General features: G+C 40.6%; 1 protein-coding gene across 5 annotated transcripts in view; it reads left to right on the top strand.

Moving 5' to 3' along the window:
* The window catches only part of DOCK4 (dedicator of cytokinesis 4), a 472,131-nt gene that overhangs the window by 420,662 nt on the left and 27,727 nt on the right, over positions 1-23,742 (top strand). For all 5 annotated transcript variants that reach the window (XM_063642121.1, XM_055283724.2, XM_063642120.1 and 2 more), the window contains 6 exons: positions 8,398-8,546; positions 10,933-11,019; positions 12,828-12,932; positions 17,709-17,850; positions 19,220-19,386; positions 22,403-22,489. In XM_063642121.1, coding sequence (XP_063498191.1) covers positions 8,398-8,546; positions 10,933-11,019; positions 12,828-12,932; positions 17,709-17,850; positions 19,220-19,386; positions 22,403-22,489 — 737 coding nt within the window. The remainder of the gene's footprint in view (positions 1-8,397; positions 8,547-10,932; positions 11,020-12,827; positions 12,933-17,708; positions 17,851-19,219; positions 19,387-22,402; positions 22,490-23,742) is intronic.

The raw sequence follows: 23,742 nt of genomic DNA, 5'->3' as shown, positions 1-23,742 counted from the left end.
ACCATATCAAAGTTAAATGTGGGAATTTTACAACTATATAGGTCTCATTATCCTCCCCACTGTATGTTGTAGTTGTCATATGTATTACATCTACATATATTGAAAGTCCCATCAAATGATGTCATAATTTTTGCCTTTCAATAGTCATACCTATTTTAATGAATTTAAGAGGTTAAAAATTATTTACTCAGATGTTTACCATTTCTATTATTCTTTCTTCATTCATGAAGTTCCCAGGTTCCTTCTGTTATTATAATATTTTTGTTGAGCCTGAAAAGCTTGTTTTAGTGTTTCTTTTACAGCAGATCCAGTGGTGAAGAATCTTCTTAGTTTTCCTTTATCTAAGAATGTCTTTATTTCACCTTCATCCCTGAAGGATAGGTTTGCTAGATACAGTATTGTAGGTGAACAGTTCTTTTGTTTCAGTACTTTAAAAATATAATTCCACTGTGTTCTGGCATTCATGGTGTCTAACAAGAAATATGCAGTCATTTAAATTACTCACCTACAAGGCCATATGTGGTAGCTCATGCCTGTAATCCCAGCACTTCAGGAGGCCAAGGCAGGTGGATCGCTTGAGCCTGGGAGTTACAGACCAGCCTGGAAAAACGTGGTGAAACCCTGTCTCCACCAAAAATACAAAAAATTAGCCAGGCATGGTGGCACAGGTCTGTAGTCCCAGCTACTCGGGAGGCTGAGATGGATCGCTTGAGCCTGGGAGGCAGAGGCTGCAGTGAGCCAAAATCGTACCACTGCACTCCACCCTGGATGACAGAGCCAGACCCTGTCTCAAAAAATAATAAAAAGAAATTACTCACCTACATAAAGTTTGTAACTTTTTTCTGGTTGTCTTCAGGACTTTGTCTTTGGTTTTCAGTGGTTTGATTATTATATGTATGGGCATAGTTTTCCTGTTTAGTTTAACTTGTTTGGGTTTGCTGAGTTTCTTGGATCTGTACATTTATTTCCTTTACCAAATTCGGGAAGTTTCCAAGCATTATTTCCTTAAATGTATTTCTCTACCAGTTCTTCTCCTCATTTTGAGGACTGTAATGGCATGAATGTTGGGCCTTTTGGTATTGTACCACAGGTTCCTGGAACTCTGTTCATTTTTGTTCAACTTCTTTTTTTTTCAGATCACTAATCTATTGATTTAAGTCCACTGATTTTCTTCTGTCGCTTCATTCAGCTATTGAGCCTTTCCGGTGAAATGTTTATTTTTGTTATTGTATTATTCAGTTCTAAAATTTCCATGTAGTTATTTTCTTTTTACAGCTTCAATTTCTTTGCAAAGAATGTCTATCTTTTTATTTATTCAAAAATGTTCACCTTTACTTTATGGAGCATGGTTATAATAACTGCTTCATAGTCTTTGTCTATAATTCTAACATCTGCATCAAGTTGGGGTTGGCATCTTTTCATTGCTTTTGCCCTTTCAGAGTTGGTTAGTTTTTTAAAAGTCAGGTAATTTTGGATTATATTCTAGACCTTTTGAATATTATGTTATAAGACTCTGGATTCTGTTAAAATCTTTAGGAAGAGATTAACTTTTTGAATTTTAACAGACAGAAGTCCTTGTTATATTGATCCATTGGTTTGTTCTACACTTGTGCACCTTGGAGATGAGTCTGACTTCATATGCAGAATTCAGTATCCCTTTCTTGAGCTCCCTCCCCTCTGTGATCCTCCCCATTCTTCCTGTCTCCCAAGAACTTCCTTTCCTAGTACTCTGGCTATATAGCCAAGGCTTGATCCTCTCTCTTCATGCCATGATGCACTCCCTGCAATTGGTCTCTCTGTGGGCAAAGCAGTGAAAGAAAAGAGCTCATAGAAGGCACTACTGCCACTGCCACTGCCCCCACTGCCACCCCTACAGTGTGCAGCTTTGTTTCTGAGACTCAGAGTGAGGCCAGAAATGTCTACAGTGCTTCACCCCACAGGGGATCTTCCACCCAGTACTCTGACTAAAGGAACTTTTCTTGGAGCTTTTTCTGTCTGTTCCCATTTGCAGTTCCAGGAAACAGGGAAGTCTAAGCCAGGAGATGTGGAAGGCAAAAAATAAAAACAGAATTAACTGTGCTATGGTCATTCTTTGAGTATTAGTTTTTTTCCTCAGTCTACCTGCTCTTACTTACTTTTCAGAGTCCTCCAATAGTTACGTTATATAGTCTCTCCAGGCTGTTTAGTTGTAATCAGTGGGAGAGATAGGGTGGAATGCATGTACTCCATCTTAAGCAGAACCCTTTAATTAGATTTGGGAACCTCAAATCTTGGTCTTTTGCCACATTGTTCTTCCAAGGAACTCCTGAATCCTGGCTCCTCCCCCAGCTTTAAAAGCAAAAGGGAATCCTTTATGAAATGGTACTTGTGTTTCCAGAATTTACGCATTCCTCTAGCTGAGGTTCCACTGTCTCAGTTAGTAGCATCACTGTTTACTCAGTCAGAAGACCCTGATGTACCTTTGACTTTTCTAGCCTCCCTCAAATAATCATTCATGAAGTTCTATTAATTCTGTTTCCTAGAAATCTCTAGGAAACCATTTCGTTTTCACTGTTCCCACCTTTACTGCCTCAGTTAGACCTTCATCATTTCTCACCTGTCTGCCTCTGAACTATTACCAGAGTTATTCTTTGGAACAGGAGTCAACAAACTGCAGTCTATAGGCTAGCTACCTTATTTTGTAAGGGGAGTTTTATAACAGCTCACCCGTGCCTACTTATTTGTGTATTGTGTATTTCTGCTTTTGCGCCACAGTAGCAGAACTGAGTAGTGGAGACAAAGACCACAGCCTAAATTATTTACGGTCTGGCCCTTTAAGAAAAAGTTTGCCAGCTCATTCCCTAGATATCACTCTGTTGTCAGTGTATGTGTTCTACAAAATAAACTTCAAATTCTTTATTCAAGGTCTGTTGTAATTGAACCAACGCCTGTCTATTCAGCCTCATCTTACCACTTGTACCACATACCCTCCTTTCATCCTTCAGGATCAGTTCCTTCGCCCTCTTTTCCATGCAGCCATCCCCCTCCTGAAGTTCTTTTTCTTCTCTTCCTCTTACCATCTCCATGCCCCTAGGCTAAGTGATTTTCCCATCTCTTTTTTCTTATTGCATTTTTTCCAGATTTTTTTGTTTTGTTTTGCTTTTGAGACAGAGTCTCACTCTGTCACCCAGGCTGGAGTGCAGTGGTGCGATCTCGGCCCACTGCAACTTCACCTCCCAGGTTCCAGCGATTCTCCTGCCTCAGACTCCTGAGCAGCTGAGATTACAGTGCCTGCCACCATGCCCGGCTAAAGTTTTTTGTATTTTTAGTAGAGACGGGGTTTCACCATGTTGGCCAGGCCGATCTCGAACTTCTGGCCTCAGGTAATCCACCTGCCTCAGCCTCCAAAAGTGCTGGGATTATAGGTGTGAGCTACCATGCCCAGCCCCAGATTTCTATTAAAGTACCTATCAACTGTTTTTTATTAATAATTGCATATTATATGATTATATATTATATATTGTGTATGTACATGCATGCATGTATATATGGATAATCTTCAGTTAAAGAGTCCCTTGAGGACAGTAATCTTTTCTTTTCTTTTTTTTTTTTTTTTTGAGACAAGGTTTGACTCTGTCACCCAGGCTGGAATGTAATGGCACGATCTGGGCTCACTGCAGCCTCTGCCTCCCAAGCCCAAGCGATCCTCCCACCTCAGCCTCCCAAGTAGTTGGGACCACAGGCACATGCCACCACAGCCAGCTAATTTTCTTTTTTCTTTTTTCTTTTTTTTTTTTTTTTGTAGAGACAGGGTTTTGCCATATTGCCCAGGCTAGTCTTGAACTCCTGAGCTCAGAAGATCCACCCGCTTTGGCCTCCCAAAGTTCTGGGATTACAGGTGTGAGCTACTGTGCTCGGCCCACAGTGATGTTTTTCTTATCTTTAGTCTTCTCAGTTCTTAGAATAGTGCCTAGCAATGTGAGATTTAAATAAATGCATCACGAATTAATGTACCCTTTAATTAAATATTAACACCTGATAAGCAGATTTTCTTTCTCAATATTGGTAATTCTCAATTCAAAAAGAAAAAAAAAACAGTAAACTTTTAAAAAATTTTTAAAGTTCATAAAAAAAGAAATGCAGGAGGTAAGTGAGGATAAGCTACTCTAGATATATAACAGATATATTTTGGTTCTCTGAAATAAAGTCCAAATTTGTCTGATTATATTTCAAAACTGGGTAAATCTTTTTTCTTTAATTTGTTTACTCAACTTGCAGTCTTTATGTTCTCCAAAGTCATAAGAAATCAGTTCTTTTCCCATGTAACATTTTATTCTTCTCTCTTCTATCTTCATTTCTGTCCTTGGAGACAGTGAAATTGACAGGGAACTTTTCTATCTTTCTGTTTAAGTGACTTAACCCTTTTCCAGCCTTTTGTGACAGCATCCTCCATGCCTAACTCATCTCTACTCTTCTCTCTTATTTCTTTTTGCATATTGGTGTCCTTGTAATACACTTCTCAAAATGGTAGAATGAGATTAATAAAAATTTACTACTGCTTCCTCTAGACACAGTTTTTCTCAGATATATGTTGTCATTTTCCCAAATCAAATTCTGAAACAGGTGTAATTTGTCTTCACATCTTTTCCATGCCATCGCTCAGTCATTTGTCAGTTTCATCTGATTGCCTGCCAGTGCCTTCTTTTCCCAGGCTTTCCCAGGGGCACCTGACCCACACCTGGCATTCCGCCCATCCCAGGACCTTCCAAGGGCAAGCTGATTGGGAAAGCATTTGGAGACTGGAGACCTTCATTGCTCTTTTTGTTTTTTGGGGGGTTTTGTTTTTGTTTTTGAGACAGAGTTTCACTCTTGTTGCCCAGGCTGGAGTGCAATGGCGTGATCTCAGCTCCCTGCAACCTCCATCTCCTGGGTTCGAGTGATTCTCCTGCCTCAGCCTCCTGAGTAGCTGGGATTACAGGCACCCGCCACCATGCTAGCTAATTTTTTGTATTTTTAGTAGAGACAGGGTTTCACTGTGTTGGCCAGGCTGGTCTCGAACTCCTGACCTCAGGCAATCCACCTGCCTCGGCCTCCCAAAGTGCTGGGATTACAGGTGTGAACCACTGTGCCCGGCCTCTTTTTGTTTTTTAATTGTGCATAACATAAAATTTACCATCTTAACCATTTTTAAGTGTACAGTTCAGTGGTATTAAGTATAGTCACATTGTCATGCTACCATTACCACCATCCACCTCCAGAACTTTTCCGTTTTTTGAGATGGCAGTCTCACTATATCACCCAGATTGGTCTTGAACTCACATGATCCTCCTGACTCACCCTCCCAAGTAGCTGGGACTACAGGCGTGTGCCACCACACCTAGCTAATTTTAAAATAAATTTTTTTAGAGACGAGGACTCACTGTGTTACCAAGGCTGATCTTGAACTCTTGGCCTCAGCCTCCTGAGTAACTGAGACTACAGGCACAGAACTTTTCTCATCTTCCCAAACTGAAGCTCTGTACCCATTAAACACTAACTCCCCATTCCTCTTACCCCTGGCAACCACTATTCTACTTTCTGTCTCTGTAAATTTGATTTTCATCACCCTTGAAGTCATCACTGCCTGTGGGCAGCTGTGGGAAGGACATCCCTCAGTCTTCCTAATCTCTCGAAATGATCATTTAGTCTCTGGGGTGTTTTCTGAGTAGTCACATACTGACAGAGACACAAAAGAAATTTGAGTAACAAAGAAGATAACTCCTGAGCCAGGTCATTAAGAGAAAGTAGGAGTTATTTCAGCTAAGGGGGAAAGAAGATCTTGCAGGCACAAGCTATGAGGCCCTTAGGTGTGAATCAGAGAGGTATGTGAGAGGAAGCACAGCTTGTTCGGATGACAAGAGCAAAGAGTGTGGATGCAAGAACAAAAATATGCATAGGGTTTCCTTAGATACTTAGCATTTATTATAATGATACTTGGGGAATTAAACATCAGGAAATCATCTCAGGGATGTCAGAGAAAACTAGATTCCTATTAAAATAACAGCACCCTTCTAAGGATCTGGTTATTATAATTCTTGTGCAATCAGAGTAGTCGTCCATGGCTACCTATGTTATGGTGATTCAGCCCTGTGTCTGCGTCCACCAGTTAACTGACACCCTTTAGTGGCTGCTTTCTCTGTCCATCTCACGTTCAATCCCATAAAGAAAGAGACCAGCAAGAGTGCGTGCAACAGAAGGCATCCCTGTCCCTGTCGGGCAGCTTTCTTGTGCCCAGCTGCCTCTGGACCACAATGCATCTTGCTCATTCCTGGAAAGTGGATAATGGGATCTGGGGGCTACAGCTATGAGGACTGGAGCCTCAGCAGCTACTGAAGCTTCTTAAAAGAGATGGAGGTGGGCTCTGTCATACCTGTACTACATGGAGAGCCAGTGGGAAAATGTGGATGGAGAGACTGGTAAGAACCAGACTGGATTAAGAAAATGTGGCACATATACACCATGGAATACTATGCAGCCATAAAAAATGATGAGTTCGTGTCCTTTGTAGGGACATGGATGAAACTGGAAACCATCATTCTCAGTAAACTATCGCAAGGACAAAAAACCAAACACCGCATGTTCTCACTCATAGGTGGGAATTGAACAATGAGAACTCATGGACACAGGAAGGGGAACATCACACTCCGGGGGCTGTTGTGGGGTGGGGGGAGGGGGGAGGGACAGCATTAGGAGACACACCTAATGCTAAATGACGAGTTAATGGGTACAGGAAATCAACATGGCACATGGATACATATGTAACAAACCTGCACATTGTGCACATGTACCCTAAAACCCTAAAGTATAATAAAAAATAAAAATAAATAAAAAATAAAAATAAATAAAAAAATAAAAAAAAAAAAAGAACCAGATCATGAGCAACCTTCTCTGTCACTGTAGGAGGCCTAAATTTATTGTTTGAGCTACTGAGAGTCATGGACTGGTTTTAACCAGGGAAGCAACATGATCATTTATTTGCATTGAAAGAAGTTCATATTGCTAACTGTGCAAACTGAATGGAGGGGCATAAGAGACTGCTGGCGGATTAGGAAAGCTTTCACAGTAATAATTGAACCAGGAGATTGTATAAGCTCACCAAAGGTAATTGAAGAGAAAAAAGGCCAGAGCCTGTGATAGGGGCCCTGGCCCTTCTTATTGCAACTATCTTTTTTACATGGAGATGGCCACATCATAGCATTGTAACTTAGCATATTATTTTAGGGCTTTACGTGTAGTTACCCTAAAGGCAAATAAATGAAGAAAAGGAATTACTATTATTGATACCATCTTAAAAGCTATCATTATGTCTTTTGAGAAACCTGAGGTGGAGTTAAATGGATTAATAACATATGTATTTGTCCATTTTATTCAATTTAGTAATTGAGTTGGCTATTATGACATTAGAGGAAAAATTATTATAGTCCTTTATCAGTGACAATTCTGGTTCCTATTCTTGATCTATTTGGCTATATTTACAGTTCAGGAAAAGGAGAGACCTGCAGAATGGCAAGTATCCTGTCAAACACACTATCTGCCAACTATACTTAAATCCATAGGTCACCTTTTCCACTTATGTGTATATGGAAAATCACCCCTTGTTTCTGCAGGAAATCCAACCATGCCAAGCATGTAATGATATCAGTAGTCTTTACAGAAGATTTGTGGGGCCATCTGGGGCAAGGCAGTCATATCACACAGCCTACAACAGTTCTTTCTCTTTCACACACACAAATACACCCACACACCCACACACTCCCCCCACTCCTCATCCAACACTTCCACCCTCTCCAATCCCAACCCTGTTGCTAGATTTTTATTTTTATTTTTTTTTTTGGTCTTCACTCAGCTCCTCTCTGGCTTCTTTGCCCCTTGTAAATTCTGCCTCCACTCTGACCGCCCCCCTCAGCAGTTTCGATTTTTCAGCCCTTTATTATCCCAAAGAATTTGCCATTCTTTATTTCCTAAGCCTGCCCTTTGGGAGATGCTCGTAGTCCCCAAGGAACTTACTGGTGAACTCTCTCAGCAGACAAAGGCCTGTCTCCCCACATCTTTGAACCAGCAACAGCAATATATCGTTACACATTTTTATTCTGTAGCCTACAGACATCTTAGGGAAAACAAAAACAAAAGACAAAAGCAGAAACGAAAATACAGGGAAACAAAAGGTGAAGTACAGATCTCTGATAAGTCCAAGTCCATCATCCAGGGGAAGTCCTCATTCATTATCCTACTGCTGCATATATTCTGGACATTTTTCTGCTGCATCACAAAATTTAGAAAATAGTATTTTTTTTTCCCAGTTTGTCGGAAACTGGCCACATTTGAGGGAATGTGGCTTGGGGTCCTGTCTCAATCATTGTCTTCCCACGTGACTTGCAGAAGCTGCATATACCCTCCTCTTGTATGACGAGCTACTGGAATGGTCTGATCGGCCTCTCAGGGAGTTCCTGACCTACCCCATGCAAACAGAATGGCAGCGCAAAGAGCACTTGCACCTCACCATCATCCAGAACTTTGACAGAGGCAAAGTAAGTGGCCCTGCCCCGCCCGGGGTCCCTCCTGGGGTGATGGTGTTGATGTCCCTTCCCCTTTCATTTCTAGTTTATGAATATTCACCTCCTTGAGCAAGGATCCTCACATTTTAATGTATATTAGAAACACCCAAAAGCTTGTTAAAATGCGGATTCCTAGGCCCCACTCCTCACCATTCTGATTCATTTTGATTCTGAATGAGCCATTCTGATTCGTGCCTTGTCTGGCACGAGGCTGGGGAATCTGTGATTTTAACAAGGACCCTAGGAGAGTCCAATGTGCATGACCTTTTCATTACACTTTGATAAACACTGATTTAGAGATTTTGATCCCCAGTAACATAGTCTATTCGTGGCTGCTTTAGCAAAATATCCTAGACTGGTTAGCTTATAAACAACAGAAATTTATTTTTCACATTTCTGAAGGCTGAGAAGTTCAAGATCAAGGCCTTGGCAGATACAGTGTCTGGTGAGGGCCATCTTGCTGTGTCTTCACGTGGTGAAAGGGGCTGGCTAACTCTCTGGGGCCTCTTTTATAGGGGCACTAATGCCAATCATGAGGGCTCCACCCTCATGACCTAATCACTTCCAAAGACCCCATTTCCTAATACCATCACCCTGGGGGTTAGGATTTCAACATACGAATTTGTAGGAGACCCAAACATGCAGACCATAGCACTCAGATATTATATTCTCTGAAAAACGATTATCACCCTTCACACTCTCCCGAAATTGGCATGCATTCTGCTCCATTATACTTTAAGGTACAATATATGAAAATTTGTTTAAAGAATTTTGTGGCATCCCATCATATACTTAAGAGATGCCTTGGGGTATTGAAAAAACCTCACTGACTTCATAAAGCAATTCAGTACATCACCTGCCTCCACTTCCTACCCCTCTTCAAGGGCTTGTAGTACTCTTTTAAAAAGTCCATGAATCTGACCGCCATTGTTTATTGGATTTGAACACTTGGATGCTTTGGTGGTACATGTCTTAGACTCAAATATATCTTCTAGATTGCGAAGGTTAAACAGAAAATTAAAATACAACCAGTGGCTGTAATCCTTTTACAAAATATAATCGGGTATACGTAAAAATTTGATGCAAGGAAATTGCTTCTTCCACATCTTCCTTTATTATTTATCTAGCTACACTGACATATCATTACATGAATACCAAAAGAAATGTTTTTGTGCCCTCCTGCTGTAAAATTTCCACCTATGGGATAAGGTGGTACAAACTCTCTGGATTCATTTATTGTTCAATCCCCAGGAGTTTGTGCTAGATCAGGGGTTGCAAACTATGGTCCACAGGTCAAATGGCTCACTGCCTGTTTCTGTACAGCCCCAAAGCTACAAATCTCTTTTACATTTTTAAATGGTTGAAAGAGATCAAAGGAATCATAACATTTTGGGACATGTGAAAATGATATGAAATGCACATTTTAGTGGCCCTAAATTCTTATTGGAACACAGCCATGCTTAATTGTGTCTATGGCTGCTTTGGTGCTATAACAGCAGAATTGAGTAGTTGTGACAAAGACTATATGGTCCTCAAAGACTAAAGTGTTGACTTTCTGGCCCTTTACAGAAAATGTTTGCTGACACCTATGCTAGATTAAAGAATTTTTACATTTCTGCTGAGACCAACTTGATTAGACCTCTCACAATTTGCAAACACAACTAAGCCAAGCAAGGAATCCAGGGTACCAGTCACAGATAATTGGGCCTTAGGGGTCAGTGGTAATTCTCTCCTCTGCACTGAGGGCCTGTTTATATCCATCTACTCGGCCATTGTGGAACTGTAGTTATTTCAAGATGATTCTGGAATGACACCAGAAAACATTGTTCATGCACCATATATTAATGACTGTTGTGGTAGATTATCGTTTCCAGCATTCAAAGGATTTTTAATAATTTACATTTTAATTACATGGTGTTTTCAAGCTTGATGTCTCAAGGTGTGTTATAAAGACTAAGAAGTGGCCGGGCGCGGTGGCTCACGCCTGTAATCCCAGTACTTTGGGAGGCCGAGGCGGGTGGGTCATGGGGTCAGGAGATCAAGACCATTCTGGCCAACATGGTGAAACCCCATCTCTACTAAAAATACAAGAATTAGCTGGGTGTGGTGGTATGTGCCTGTAATCCCAGCTACTCGGGAGGCTGAAGGAGAATCGCTTGAACTAGGGAGGCGGAGGTTGCACTGAGCCAAGATGAGGCCACTGCACTCTAGCTTGGCAACAGAGTGAGACTCCATCTCAAAAAAAAAAAAGATTAAGGAGTAAGGCTTGGTGCTCTGAAAGCACTCATGTTCTGACTTTTGGGTAGAAGTAAGTGGATGTTGTCAGATGGTTCCATTGATCTCATTCATTTGTCCACAGTGCTGGGAGAATGGCATTATCTTGTGCCGGAAGATTGCAGAGCAGTATGAGAGTTATTATGACTACAGAAACCTGAGCAAGATGCGGGTAAGGTGCCTGGATGCATCCTGATCAGGCCATAGCCTCCCTTTGTGATTAGCTTTCCAGTATGTTTCTATGAAATTAACTTTGTGGTCTTGCAGAAACCTTTTTTAAGATAAATCCTCTGAAGCATACTTAGCTATTTATACAGAGAAATAGCAAATTGATTTGCGTAATGCTTTTATTTAATATAAAAAAGTGAGCACTTGATCATTTTTAAACACCACATATGAAATATACAATCTAATCCAGGATTAACACTTTTAGTTTATTGTGGAAAATCTCCACCCTGTTTGAAGAGTTTCCACTTACACCTAAGTTTCTGTAACGATATACCATTCTTAGTCCCATAATCTGCAAATCTGTAGGAATGGCTGACCTATTTCTAAACAATTTAGGGCCAAATTCTGTAGGTGTCACCTCTCTTTAGCTTCAGCAATGTGTTTTTATTTGCTGGACTTAGATCGACGTTTCAGTACCTAAGAGCTCAAGGAGTTGAGTATTCTGTTTCTCTGAACCAAATGTTTTATATCTGCTTTGCTCTTAGGTCCAAACAAGTCCTCCTTGCCCTCCAAGTCCTTACTCTTGAGCAACATGAACATTTGTGTCATCTTGTAATACACAAGATCCTGCTGCCTGCTTCAGTTCTTCAGGGTTTCTAAAATAGGATCATCAGTTTTTATACATTAAAAAAAAGATCACAATATTGCCTTTTAATTTTGAGGTAGCCATTTAAGAGATAATACCATAAACCTGTAACAGCTCATAAAATCCCTGATATCCCAACAAGGAATTTATTCAACTGGCAGGAACTGACTCTGTCCTTTTGGCACAGTATTTCATGTCAGCAGTTCATCGATACTTCTCCTAACATGAAAACGAAAGAGAAAAACCTTGTTTTAACTTCAGTCCATCATGTTGACTCTGGCAGGCACTGCAGTTTTATATAAAAACATTGCTGTTCATCTCTTGGCATTCTGTCCCTGTAACAGAAGCGAGGTGATGATGTTTACTTGTGAGAGCCCTTGGGTGCCATAGTCACTAAGATTTTTATAAACCCAAAGCATTACACTTCATGCCAACTGCTCTTTGGGGTGCTGTTACTAGAGGGGGGATGGAGGGGGAATCTTCAAGTGTAATATTAGTCTTTCTCTGGAAACCCTGGGGATGATAAAACCATGAATGGGAAACCATAAGCTTTATATGCTTCATAGTTTCAACATTGTCAGGCGCACTTAAGAGCTTTCAGCCCAGACAGCACTTTGCACTATGGGTCTCCTTTGGTTTGGTTTGTTGTTTTATCCTTGCTCAACCTGTGCAAGATTGCACCTTCCGAATGTCCTGAATTACCATGTGCCAGGTGGAGGCAAACCCACAGGTAAGTACATCTGGCACGAGAATTCTCTCGAAAAGTTTTGCCTCTAATAATTCATGTTAATTTCTACTTGATTGTGAAGAAAATATTTTTCTTGATAGACTACATGCATAGAAATAATTTTTCTCTGGGGATAACATGTGACAATACACTTGATCCTTTAAAGCAGGGGTCAGCAAACTACAGCCTGTGGGCCTAGCAGAATTAAGTAGTTATGAAGAGACGATATGGCCTGCAAAATGTGAAATAGTCTCCGGACAGTTATAGAGGAAATTTGCCAATCCCCGACTTAAAACATCAAAAAGAAAGTCAAACTTTCTTTTCAGCAAACTCAATTAAAATAAAGTTCTCCTTTATATAAAAGAGAAATCTTGTTCTATAAATTTGATAGAACCGAAAGATGAGATAAAATGCTTAGAACTTTTCCTGTGCTTTCTAGATGATGGAAGCCTCTTTGTATGACAAAATTATGGACCAGCAACGTCTTGAACCAGAGTTCTTCAGAGTTGGATTTTATGGAAAAAAATTTCCATTTTTCTTAAGAGTAAGTAATATACTATTTAATTTGCTTTCATAGTTCTCATATAGATATCCCAATCGAGAAAACTAAGATGTTAATGACGTTTTATATGACAGGTAATAATATACATGAGACTTTTTTTAAACTTTTACTTTGCAGACACTATATTCTAGAATGCCTTGCTTTAAATAATTTCCGAGATAGCAATCAACCCCTTCCTAAATTTAGTATATTTTGTGAGCAGTCTTTGATAATTATAGTTTCCCTTGTCTGATACCCACTATTTTAATTCCATCTGCAATTTCCATCAAGTTAGTATTAGAAAAAAAATGGTGGGGCACTGCAGGAGGCCTGGAGTTGCAGAGTATCGAAAGCAATGCAGTTTCACATCATGTGAAAACCCTACCTCCAGCACCATGTAAAGAGTGTTGTTTGGCCATTTGGATGAATTTGTAAAAAGATAAATGTCACCCAGCAAAGAGACCCAATTTCTTGCTAGTATAAACTCCATTTCTACAAAGGGAAAACTTTTAGACATTTTAAGACACCCACAAGATAATAAAATATTCAACTCCATTCTTTTCATTTTTCACATTCTGCCAAGTAGTGTCTTCTATGCTTGAATATTTATTGAACACTTCAGTATATACAACTTCCTTGTACAAAAACATTGCTTAAAAGAGCAAACGTAATTCCCCAAGCAACTAAGGAAAGGTATCTGGGATAATTTCTAAAATTGAATCAATTTGTTACAACTTTAGTTCTCAATATACAAATATTTTGATGTTTGTGTTTACCTAAATCTTGCCTGTCAGCACATATGACAGAATACTAGCATGGATGTACTTGGAGAAGAAGAGAAAGATTTCACTTTATTGTTTAATAATCATTATCTGTCTTTCAGAATGAAAAAGACAGATAGGTAGATTCCAAAATATCCAATACAGGTTCATTTTAGTATCACATGGAACAAATGTTTTCTTTAGTCGGTTGAAATGACCATGCATTTGGGTGCTGCACAGACATAATGTGAAATCTCCTTGTTGCATTAAAGAGACTCTACACAGTGTAGTGGGTGGTCACAAAGCTGACTCTGCAGGTGGGCCTGCCTAAAAATGGAGGAAATCTTGACTCCTGATCAAAAACAGCAGCAAGTGGGCACAGTGGCACACTGTAATCCCAAGAACTTGGGAGGCTGAGATAGGAGTATCACTTGAGCCCAGTTCCAGACCAGTCTGGACAACAGAGCAAGACCCCCAAAAAATGAAAATTAAAAAATGGCAAAGTCAGAATACATGTTGAATTTTAAAGACTATGTTTTGGAGGTGTAGCTGGTCCTAAGCTGTTATGAGCAATCCCCCTAAGGACTGCAGATGGCCGGGATCCAGGTTCTGAGTAGAGCAGCAGACAGTCCAGAGCAATAGCCACACAGAGGGCTGGGGATTGCACAGCAGGGTCTAGACGCGACCCTGCCACAGTAGGTCGTCTCCCTCTGTTGGCACAAACAGACATGACACTGTTGGCAGAGTCACATCTGAAAGATTATAATTAAAAGTATAAAGTTTTAAAAAAATTAGAAGTAGTTTAAGAGTCGTAATTTTAAAGAGAGTTTAGCAAATTGGAAAACTGCATTAGCAAATAGAATAAATTTTGTTAAAAAGTCAGTTAGAATAAATCAATCTTCTATATCATCCTTCTTTTAAAAATAGCTTTCCTGGGTATAAATGGCATTTACTTCACAATGAAAGAGAAGGGTCCCCCTCTATTGGTTTCTAAAGGGCACTACACTCTTCAGAATCCCAGAGCCTGACCTTTTTTTTAAGGAATCAGATACTAATCTGTTCTTGGATTTAAAAGCAAACAAATATCAACATTAAAAACTTCCTTTTGGCCAGGCACAGTGGCTCACACCTGTAATCCCAGCACTTTGGGAGGCCAAGGCAAGAGAATTGCTTGAGGCCAGAAGTCTTTTGTTGTTTGATCAATTTCCAAGAAAATTTTTAGCACTCAAATACATTTATCCACTTTTATGATCTAAGTAGGGATTTTTCCCCTCATGGAAAACAGGTTATTTGGCTGGGCATGGTAGCTCATGCCTGTAATCACAGCACTTTGGGAGGCCAAGGCCAGAGGATCACTTGAGCCCAGGAATTCAAGACCAGCTGGGCATCATAGTGAGACCCCGTCTGTACTAAAAATTAAAAAAAATTGCCGGGTTTGGTGGCATGCGCCTGTGGTTCCAGCTTCTTGGGAGGCTGAGACAGGAGGATTGCTTGAGCTCAGGAGTCAAAGCTTCAGTAAGCTGTGATTGAGCCACTGCACTCCAGCCTGGGTGACAGTGAGACCCTGTCTCCAAAAAAAAAAAAAAAAAAGAAAATGGGTTATTTAAAGAATATTAACACAGAAGTTCTACTTCTATATACATCCTTAAGAAAATTTGAAAATATATATTTACACAAATACCTGTATCTGAATTTTCATAGCAGCATTATTCATAATAGCCAAAATGTAGAAAGTGCCCAAATGTCTATTAACTGATGAATGGGTAAACAAAATGCAGCGTATCTATGCAATGATACTCAGCAATAAAAAGAAAGGAAATACTTATATGTGCTACAAAATGGATGAACTTTAAAAATACTATGTTAAGTAAAAGCTAGTCACAAAAGGCCAGCACATTGTATAATTCCATAATAGGCAAATCCATACAAACAGAAAGTAGTTTTGTGATTGGCTGGGGGAAGGGGAAAATAGGAAGTAACTGCTAATGAGTATAGGGTTTCTTTTTGACATAATGAAAAGATTCTGAAATTAAATTTTGTTAATATTTGCACAACTCTATAAATATACTAAAAACCACGGAATTGCACATTTTTAAAAGGTGGATTTTGTTGTGTATATCTCAATAAAGCCATGTTTTTTTCAGAAAAAAAAAAAAAAGAGTACTGATAAGGAAGATGCTTTATTTCTTAGAGACCCAAATATCAGACCCAAAATTTCATTTTATTTTAAAATGGCTTCTTAATACCATTGAATGCCTGTATTCTTAGAGCAAATGCCCTGATTTTTACAAACTGTTATATATAAGCATTGTTTTAAAATATATTTCATTTACTAGGATATTCAAATATTTATTGGGGGCTCCTGTAATAGGCAGAGAGGGATGTATTGTCTTTTATTTTACCAAGCAAATTAATTATCTTTGGAGTAGAATTTTAAAAATATAGCATCAGAAATTGTAACTTTGATCTAGAAATTTTTAAATATAGAATTGTATGGGGTCCACAATTATAGGTAGAGTCTGCCTTAACCTTGTGTTTTTCAAAAGATCGTGATTTATTTAGGGGTTTGTGGGGAACCAAGGTAGGTTATCCAGCCCAGTTCCTGCGGTATTTCCTCTACCTGCCTGCAGCTGCCCTTTACCTGCGGAAGAACTGAGCCTCTGCCCATGACTTGTTTCTCACTCCCTCTCTGTGGCCTGGAGTCCCTCTTTATGGCATTTTACATAAGAACCTCATAGAGCAGAAAAACACAGAAAACCTTGGACCTCAGCTCCTCTAGGCCCCAAACTGATCTCCCCTTAACTTGAAGATCTCCAGGGCCTGAGATTCCACAAGTTTTCCTGGTCTTGGTAGCTCCCAGGTGTTTTTCCTGCATACACTAGGCCATGTTCAGAGTAGAAGGAGCCCAGGGTTTGGACTCAGACCAGAATTTCAATCTAGTATATGTGGACAAAGTATTTCAAGACATTAAGCCGTGGCCAGGTGTGGTGGCTCACGCCTGTAATCCCAGCACTTTGGGAGGCCGAGGCAGGCAGATCACCTGAGGCCAGGAGTTCAAGGCCAGCCTGGCCAACACAGTGAAACCCCATCTCTACTAAAAATACAAAAATTAGCCGGGCATGGTAGTGCACACCTGTCATTCCAGCTATTCGGGAGGCTGAGGCAGAAGAATTGCTTGAAGTTGGGAGACGGAGGTTGCAGTAAGCTGAGATCATACCACTGCATGCCAGCCAGGGCAACAGAGTGAGACTCCATCTCAAAAAAAAAAACAAAAAAAAACAAAGACTTTAAGCCCTGATTCCCCAATTATAAAATGGGGTGTTGCAGGGGGCACTGACTACCTCTCCAGCTTGTATAAGTTAAATAAGACGTGCAGTGTGCTTCATCAGTAACTGTGCTCAATTACAACTTCATTATCATTAAAATGTCAGAGATCCATCATATCTAATCCGATCATTCAGGTGCTTTTTGGAAACCTTCCCATCTTTCCAGCTGTCTTAACCTACCTCAGAAATAACCTTCACCATTCTTACCTGAAGGAGAGCATCATGAACGGCAGAATACACACACACACACACACATACACACACATATAAACAAAACAAAGCAGACAACAAATTTACTTTTCCTCCAAATTGTGAAATTACCCACAAGAATTTGATATGTACTTTATAAAAATAATCTTTACACATATGCTTATTAACATTTAGAGGGATACAATTGTTTTGTTTTTATACTTTGGTGCTCTGAGAATCCACCTCTTTGCACCTCATGCAAGTGAACCAGGAAGAGTGAGGCATTCTATTGGGTCTTATTAAATGCAGTAGAGAGTGAACTCATGATCTTTATCTGCATTTTTAACAATTGGGCAAACTTTTCAGATTGTTCCAGCGTATTTTTTGTTACAGTGTCTTGGTATGGGGCATGTGGTCAGTTACTGCCAGTGTCATGTTTTTTGGCTCTGTCTGTAATCCACTCAGTTATATAGCCCTAATTTCTTTTTTGCTTTCATCTCCAGAATAAGGAGTTTGTGTGTCGAGGGCATGACTACGAGAGGCTGGAAGCCTTCCAACAGAGAATGCTGAACGAGTTCCCCCACGCCATCGCCATGCAGCACGCCAACCAGCCCGATGAGACCATCTTCCAGGCAGAAGCTCAGTGTATCCGCACCTACAAGGGCTGGACTCAGTGAGATTGCACTGGCTCTTAGCTGCAGAGCATTTTCATGCAAGGTTGTTCAGCCAGCAGTCCCTTTTCAATAGCCGCGTCCTTACTGCTCCCTCTTTCCCATCATCTTAATTTTAGCTTAACTCCTTCTGAATAGAACTTAATTGTTCTATTTATTATTATGATGTCAGTTGAAATAACTCTCTTGAAAGAATTTTTCCCTTTTAATTAAACCTCCTTGTATAGCTCAACCCTGCCTTTAAAGCTCTTTTTTAGTGATATCCTTTAGAATAATCTTCCTTTGACATATCCTGTGGAAACTGCTTAAGTTCAAGAAAATCATAGTATTATGTTTACGGCACATATTATCTGCCCCTCCCCCCACCCTGATATTTGTATTCTAGAATGAGGAATGGAAGAGAAAGAGCTACTCCAGTATCTTTTGGGGGCTTTTAGCTGTGGCGTCCTGAACAGCCTTTAATCATTGCTGTATAATTCATACTCTTATTGTCTAAACACGAACAACTGAGCTGAAATTATATAGGTGTTAGAGACAAAGGCAGTTCACCCCAGCACTCTTTTCTGAACCCCTCTGCCTTTTCCTGAAACTGATGGTCTTAAAAAACACTTTTAAAACTTCCACTGACAATTATGAATACCATTTCAAAGCAGAAACCAAAATGCAAGACATGCAAGAAAGTACATAGGAGAAATATTTTGCTATCTTTCTTTAAATAAGAAGAGAAGGAGGTAAATATACAAGTTACTATGATACCCCTTTAATGTAATTTTTAAAAATATAAACTATAACTAAACACCCTGCCTATGAATACAAGATTTGGGAGAGCAGTTATCACAGATGTAGGAAGGCTAGGGACACAGATAATCACACAGATAAATGTTAAGTCATCGTCAGTGTTCTAGTTTCTGTCTTTGGTCATGGTTGCATAGCTATTTACATGTTATTATAAGCAAACAATAAATTTAAATGGGTCATGCACAGACTAAGAGATGTCTCATGAACAAGGATTAGGATTATCCTAATTCTGAGTACCTAAGGCCCAAACCATTCCCATCTACCTACACACACACACACACAGAATTAGTGATATCTAAATTCACAGGTCATGAAAATTTCAAGCTGATACTTCACCTACCTAAAACTAGTTCGAGACCTGTAGTTTGAGAAGTGATTTGCTAGAACTGAGTTCTTGGCATCTTCTTGGTAATTTTTTTAATGACTTCAACTGAAATGGAAACAGAAGATTGCTACCCATCCTCTTCTCTCTGCCATAGCTCAGCCCGAGCCAGACTTCATGGAGTTTGCCAAGTCAGGTTCTCTCCTTGACTCTTTAATCCTAGATTTGCAGATATATGCTGTGACTCCCATTCCGGAGAGCCAGGAGGTCCTGCAGAGAGAAGGTGTTCCGGACAACATCAAAAGTTTCTATAAAGTGAATCACATCTGGAAATTCCGCTATGACCGACCATTTCACAAAGGCACAAAAGATAAAGAGAATGAATTCAAGGTACCATGCAATTCTTATTACATGCTAACCCCTCAGATAGACTGCAAGCCCCTTGGGGCGCAACCCTTGGTAAATATTTATTCAGAATAGTGTCAAGTGACAGAAACAGAAGGGACTATATAAATCATTTAGTCTAGTGGTTCTGCAGCTCTATGTGCATCAGAGTGAAATGGAGTGCTCCCTAACCAAGCAGATTTCTGGTGCCCAGCTCAGGAATTCTGACTCAGTTGGTCTGGGAGGAGGTCCTAAAATCAGCTTTTTTGTAACAGTTCTAATGCTGGTGGTTCTTAGACCAGTCTTTGAGAACTCCTGGCTGAAGTCAGTCCTCTCATTTATTTATGTTGAACCAATTGTGGGAACCTTGGGATGTTTATTTTCACATAAAGTTCAATGAATAAAGAATAAGTAATGAACAGAGAAAAGGAGTTCCTGAAGACAGAGAACAGTTGGGTAGACTGCTGGTACGGTGGGTAAGTTATGTGCAATCTTTGCTGCTTGTTCTTGTTAGAACAGTGTGTAATTAGAACTTCTCAGGACTCCAAGTAAAAGCAAATCTTGGATTCTTTGTGTGTGTTGAGTTCTCTGCTCTCAGCAGTTCCAACACGCCTTCCTACTTCAGCACCCTCAGCCAGAGAGGGACAAGGTTTCTCATAGCCCCACTGCAGAAAAGAGGCAAGATTGTTCAGTAGATAATTAGAGTCTGCCCCTTTCTTTGCAAACAATGACATAGTGAGACCCCCCCAGTTAGTATTTCATACCTAAACAAAGAATGCAAAATTAGCTTATTTTGGTGAGTTAATTGGCTTAGCATTTTTCGTCACAGATGTTCCCTACTTAAGCTAGGAAATGTGCTTCTAACACGATTGTCTCGTGTTAACTCACTTGGTCAGCTCTGCCGGTGTCAGTTTCCAGTACTCCCCGAAATGTTTCCAGGGATCATTCACAACCAAGAGGAGATCAGAAGGGGAAGGTTTTGCAGAGTTATGACAGGACTGAATAAAGAGCAGTGCCTTGTGCCCAGAGATTTTATGGGCTAAATATCAAGGCAAGGAGGCCATTGGAAAACAACAATGAGATAGTATTAAAAAGATCCATGATCATTTTCTTGTTTTTTTCTGGAAACTTATTCTTTGTGCCTTCCACAATCAATTAAAGAAGATATAGCTAGTTGATGATATAGTTCTTCTTGCAGTTGCTTTTAGTGAAAACATAGTCAGAAATCACTGAAATCAGGCAATTGACTTGTTCAAAGTCACCTTCTAGTTACCGGTAGCTCCAGTCCTAGAACTCACATTTTCTGCCTCCTCTTCCATTTTTTTTTGCACCGTACTACATTTCCTTGTGGCTGTCACTTTAAATCTGTATCAGTGGTGCAGCAGTCTCCCTAAAAAAAAATAATAATAAATCTGGCTCCTGATTCCTCTGCTTTATAGCCCTCGGAATCTGGCTCCAAACTGCCCCTCCAGAAACCTCGTCTCCACCACAACCCACTCACCCCTCCTCCCTCTCAGCCTCCGCGACACTCAGCTTCTCTCTTCCTCTCCCGCCAAGCCCTTTCGCAAGCCGCTCCTCCTGCCAGCGCTGCTACCCCCACTCTCCTCCTGGCAAACTCCTACTCACTCCTCAGAATGCAGCTCACGCGTCGCCCCCTCTGAGAACTGCTGTCCTCCTCCCCCAGGCTGGCGTGTGCGCCTGCATCCCCCTCTGTAGGCCCCCAGAGCCTTGAACATCCCTTTCTCTTCACTCTGAGCTCTTATTCATCTGCTTACCTCCCTGTCACCACCAGAACACTGCGAGCTCTTGTCACAGGATCTCTGCCCTATTCATCTCAGCACAGCTTTGCTGGCTCAAAGGAACGCTTCCATTTTTGTTGTTGTGGTTTGAGTAAATGACACTATTTCAGGAATTTTGTAAAGTGTATTATCCTTTTGGGAATACACTTGGTTTAAGTAAGAAAGATGAGGTGTAGATACTAAAACCTGGTTGACAAAAAAGAAACCTGTCATCAACAGCAGCTCATACCAAAGGCGGCATGGTTTCACATGTCCTGGGGTTGCTCGTCCCGGCCAGAGGAAGCCCTGGCTCTAAAATACAGATTTGCCTCTGTTAACAGCAGTTCAAACAAGCACAGGAAAATGTGGCACAGTAGATGTAGCAACTGACGAGGTGTCAGAGGTCCTAGTGGGTAGGTTCTAATGCTGGCTCTATCGGTAGTGTAGCTTTTGAGCAAGTCACATTGCTGCTTTAAGACCTAGTGTCTTCAAAAACAAATAATTTGAGACAGAGTCTCGCTCTGTTGCCCAGGCTAGAGTGCAGTGGGACGATCTGGGCTCACTACAAGCTCTGCCTCCCAAGTTCACGCCATTCTCCTGCCTCAGCCTCCCAAGTAGCTGGGACTACAGGTGCCCGCCACCACGCCCGGCTGATTTTTTTGTATTTTTAGCAGAGATGCAGTTTTTAGCCAGGATGGTCTTGATCTCCTGACCTCGTGATCTGCCTGCCTCGGCCTCCCAAAGTGCTGGGATTACAGACGTGAGCCACCGCACCCGGCTGTGTCCTCATCCTTAACATAGATCATGCTGTGGGTTCTTAAAGCCTTTGCTTCCCTTAGGACTCTGTTGTTCTAATCTTACATTGACAGCCTGATACATTGACTGGCTGACCCTTCTAGACATAAATGGTTAGATGTTAAGGAGTGAAGAGAGTTTGAATTAGAATTTTGGAGAAATAGCAAAGAAAATAACATGATAGCCTATTTTTGTATTTTTAAGCTTGCCGTTTGAAGTAGGAGCTCATTTATTCCACATGGAAAAAAGTTCGATGATATACAGTGGAATTGTTAAAATCAGCTTCAGCAATCTCTCACTGTGATAGTTTCATGGGTGCTTGAATGAAGACTAAAGAAAGGCTGACAGGAATAAGCAAAACCTGGTAACAGTGAGTGACAAACACTAGTCATGGAAGTAGCTAGAAAGAAGGGCAACTTGGGAGACTTAATATGTTTTGTGTTTTGTAGAGTCTCTGGGTGGAGAGAACGTCATTATACTTGGTGCAGAGTCTGCCTGGCATCTCTCGCTGGTTTGAAGTGGAAAAGCGTGAAGTGGTAAGGATCAGAGCTTATTCTCAAGCACTTTCTCATCACAGTTGTTCACTTGGAGTTGTGCCGTGTATTCATTACTTCTCCTTTGACCCAGATTCTCTGGAAGCACTCATAGGAAAATAGTGAATGTTTATGGTATTGACCACTATTACCAAGGCTGAGAAGGTGAATATTAATATTATCCTAAAGCGTCCAGATGGAGGGATTCCTTGAAAACAACTCAATTTGCTACATGTAAAAAAACTACTCAGGCCCTTGAGTTAGAAGACTTGGAATTCCGGCTCTCCTAATTACTATAGCTGTGTGACCTTCAATGCTTAGTGTGTCAGACCAGTGCTAATACTACCTGCTTTATCTTATTTAATCATCATATCAAAGCTATGAGGTATATATTCTTATTCCTGTTTTTGCAATTTTTGACAAGAGGTCAAAAGCCTTTGCCAAAGATCACATAGCAAGATGTTGAAGAGAGACTCCAACCCAGACATTTCTGATTCCAAAGCCAATTATATTAATCTCTTCTAGCAGTGGTTTTCTTACAGGCAGAAGGAGGCTAATGTCAAGTCTCTGCACAGTGCCCGATGCACAGTAAGTCCGTGTTGTTACAGTTCCCAGTAGAAGGGATGGCAGCGTGTTAGTCTCACTGAACAGTGCTGGGTGGAGCACCCACTGTAGATCAGTGGGTGCCACTGTAGAACCTGGTAACCACAGCTCCCCAGAACCCTCCGGTTGTAAAATGTGACCCCAGCTCCAGTCCCCAGTTGTGGAGAGCAGGGAGAGCAGCAGCTGAAGGCAGCCACATCCAGGGTGAGACTCCGCCCAGCTGTCTGTGCTGTTCTTCCAGCGACAGCACCTCGATGTCAGCCACAGCCCTGCAGTCTCACAGCCTCCCTTGCTACATCCATTATAGCCATTTATTAACTTTATTTCACTTAGTGTGAATGTTCATTTGTTTCACTGCAGAAATAATAATGTGTTTGTTGTTTTTGAGCTTGGGTCTCACCCTTTCATTGCCATAGTGCTCTGACAGGAAGTGTGCCAATTGTGCAAATATAATGTAATTCATACCTTCTTTAGGTCACAAGCCTATTCTGTCAATCCAGAAGAAAGAACAGCTCCTGACCAAATTGTTTTTCAAGAATTGTTTGTCTTACCTGAAATGTCTCAGCAATGAAACTTCTCTCAGCCTATCCTATTCAATTAAGCTAAGGATTTAAAAATTAAAATTGAACTCTATTCAGCAGATTACATCAGTA

The sequence above is a fragment of the Symphalangus syndactylus genome, chromosome 6, assembly GCF_028878055.3.
Source record: "Symphalangus syndactylus isolate Jambi chromosome 6, NHGRI_mSymSyn1-v2.1_pri, whole genome shotgun sequence".
Lineage (NCBI taxonomy): Eukaryota > Metazoa > Chordata > Mammalia > Primates > Hylobatidae > Symphalangus > Symphalangus syndactylus.
Note: the sequence above shows the minus strand (reverse complement) of the source record. Positions and strands in the feature narration are given on the sequence as shown.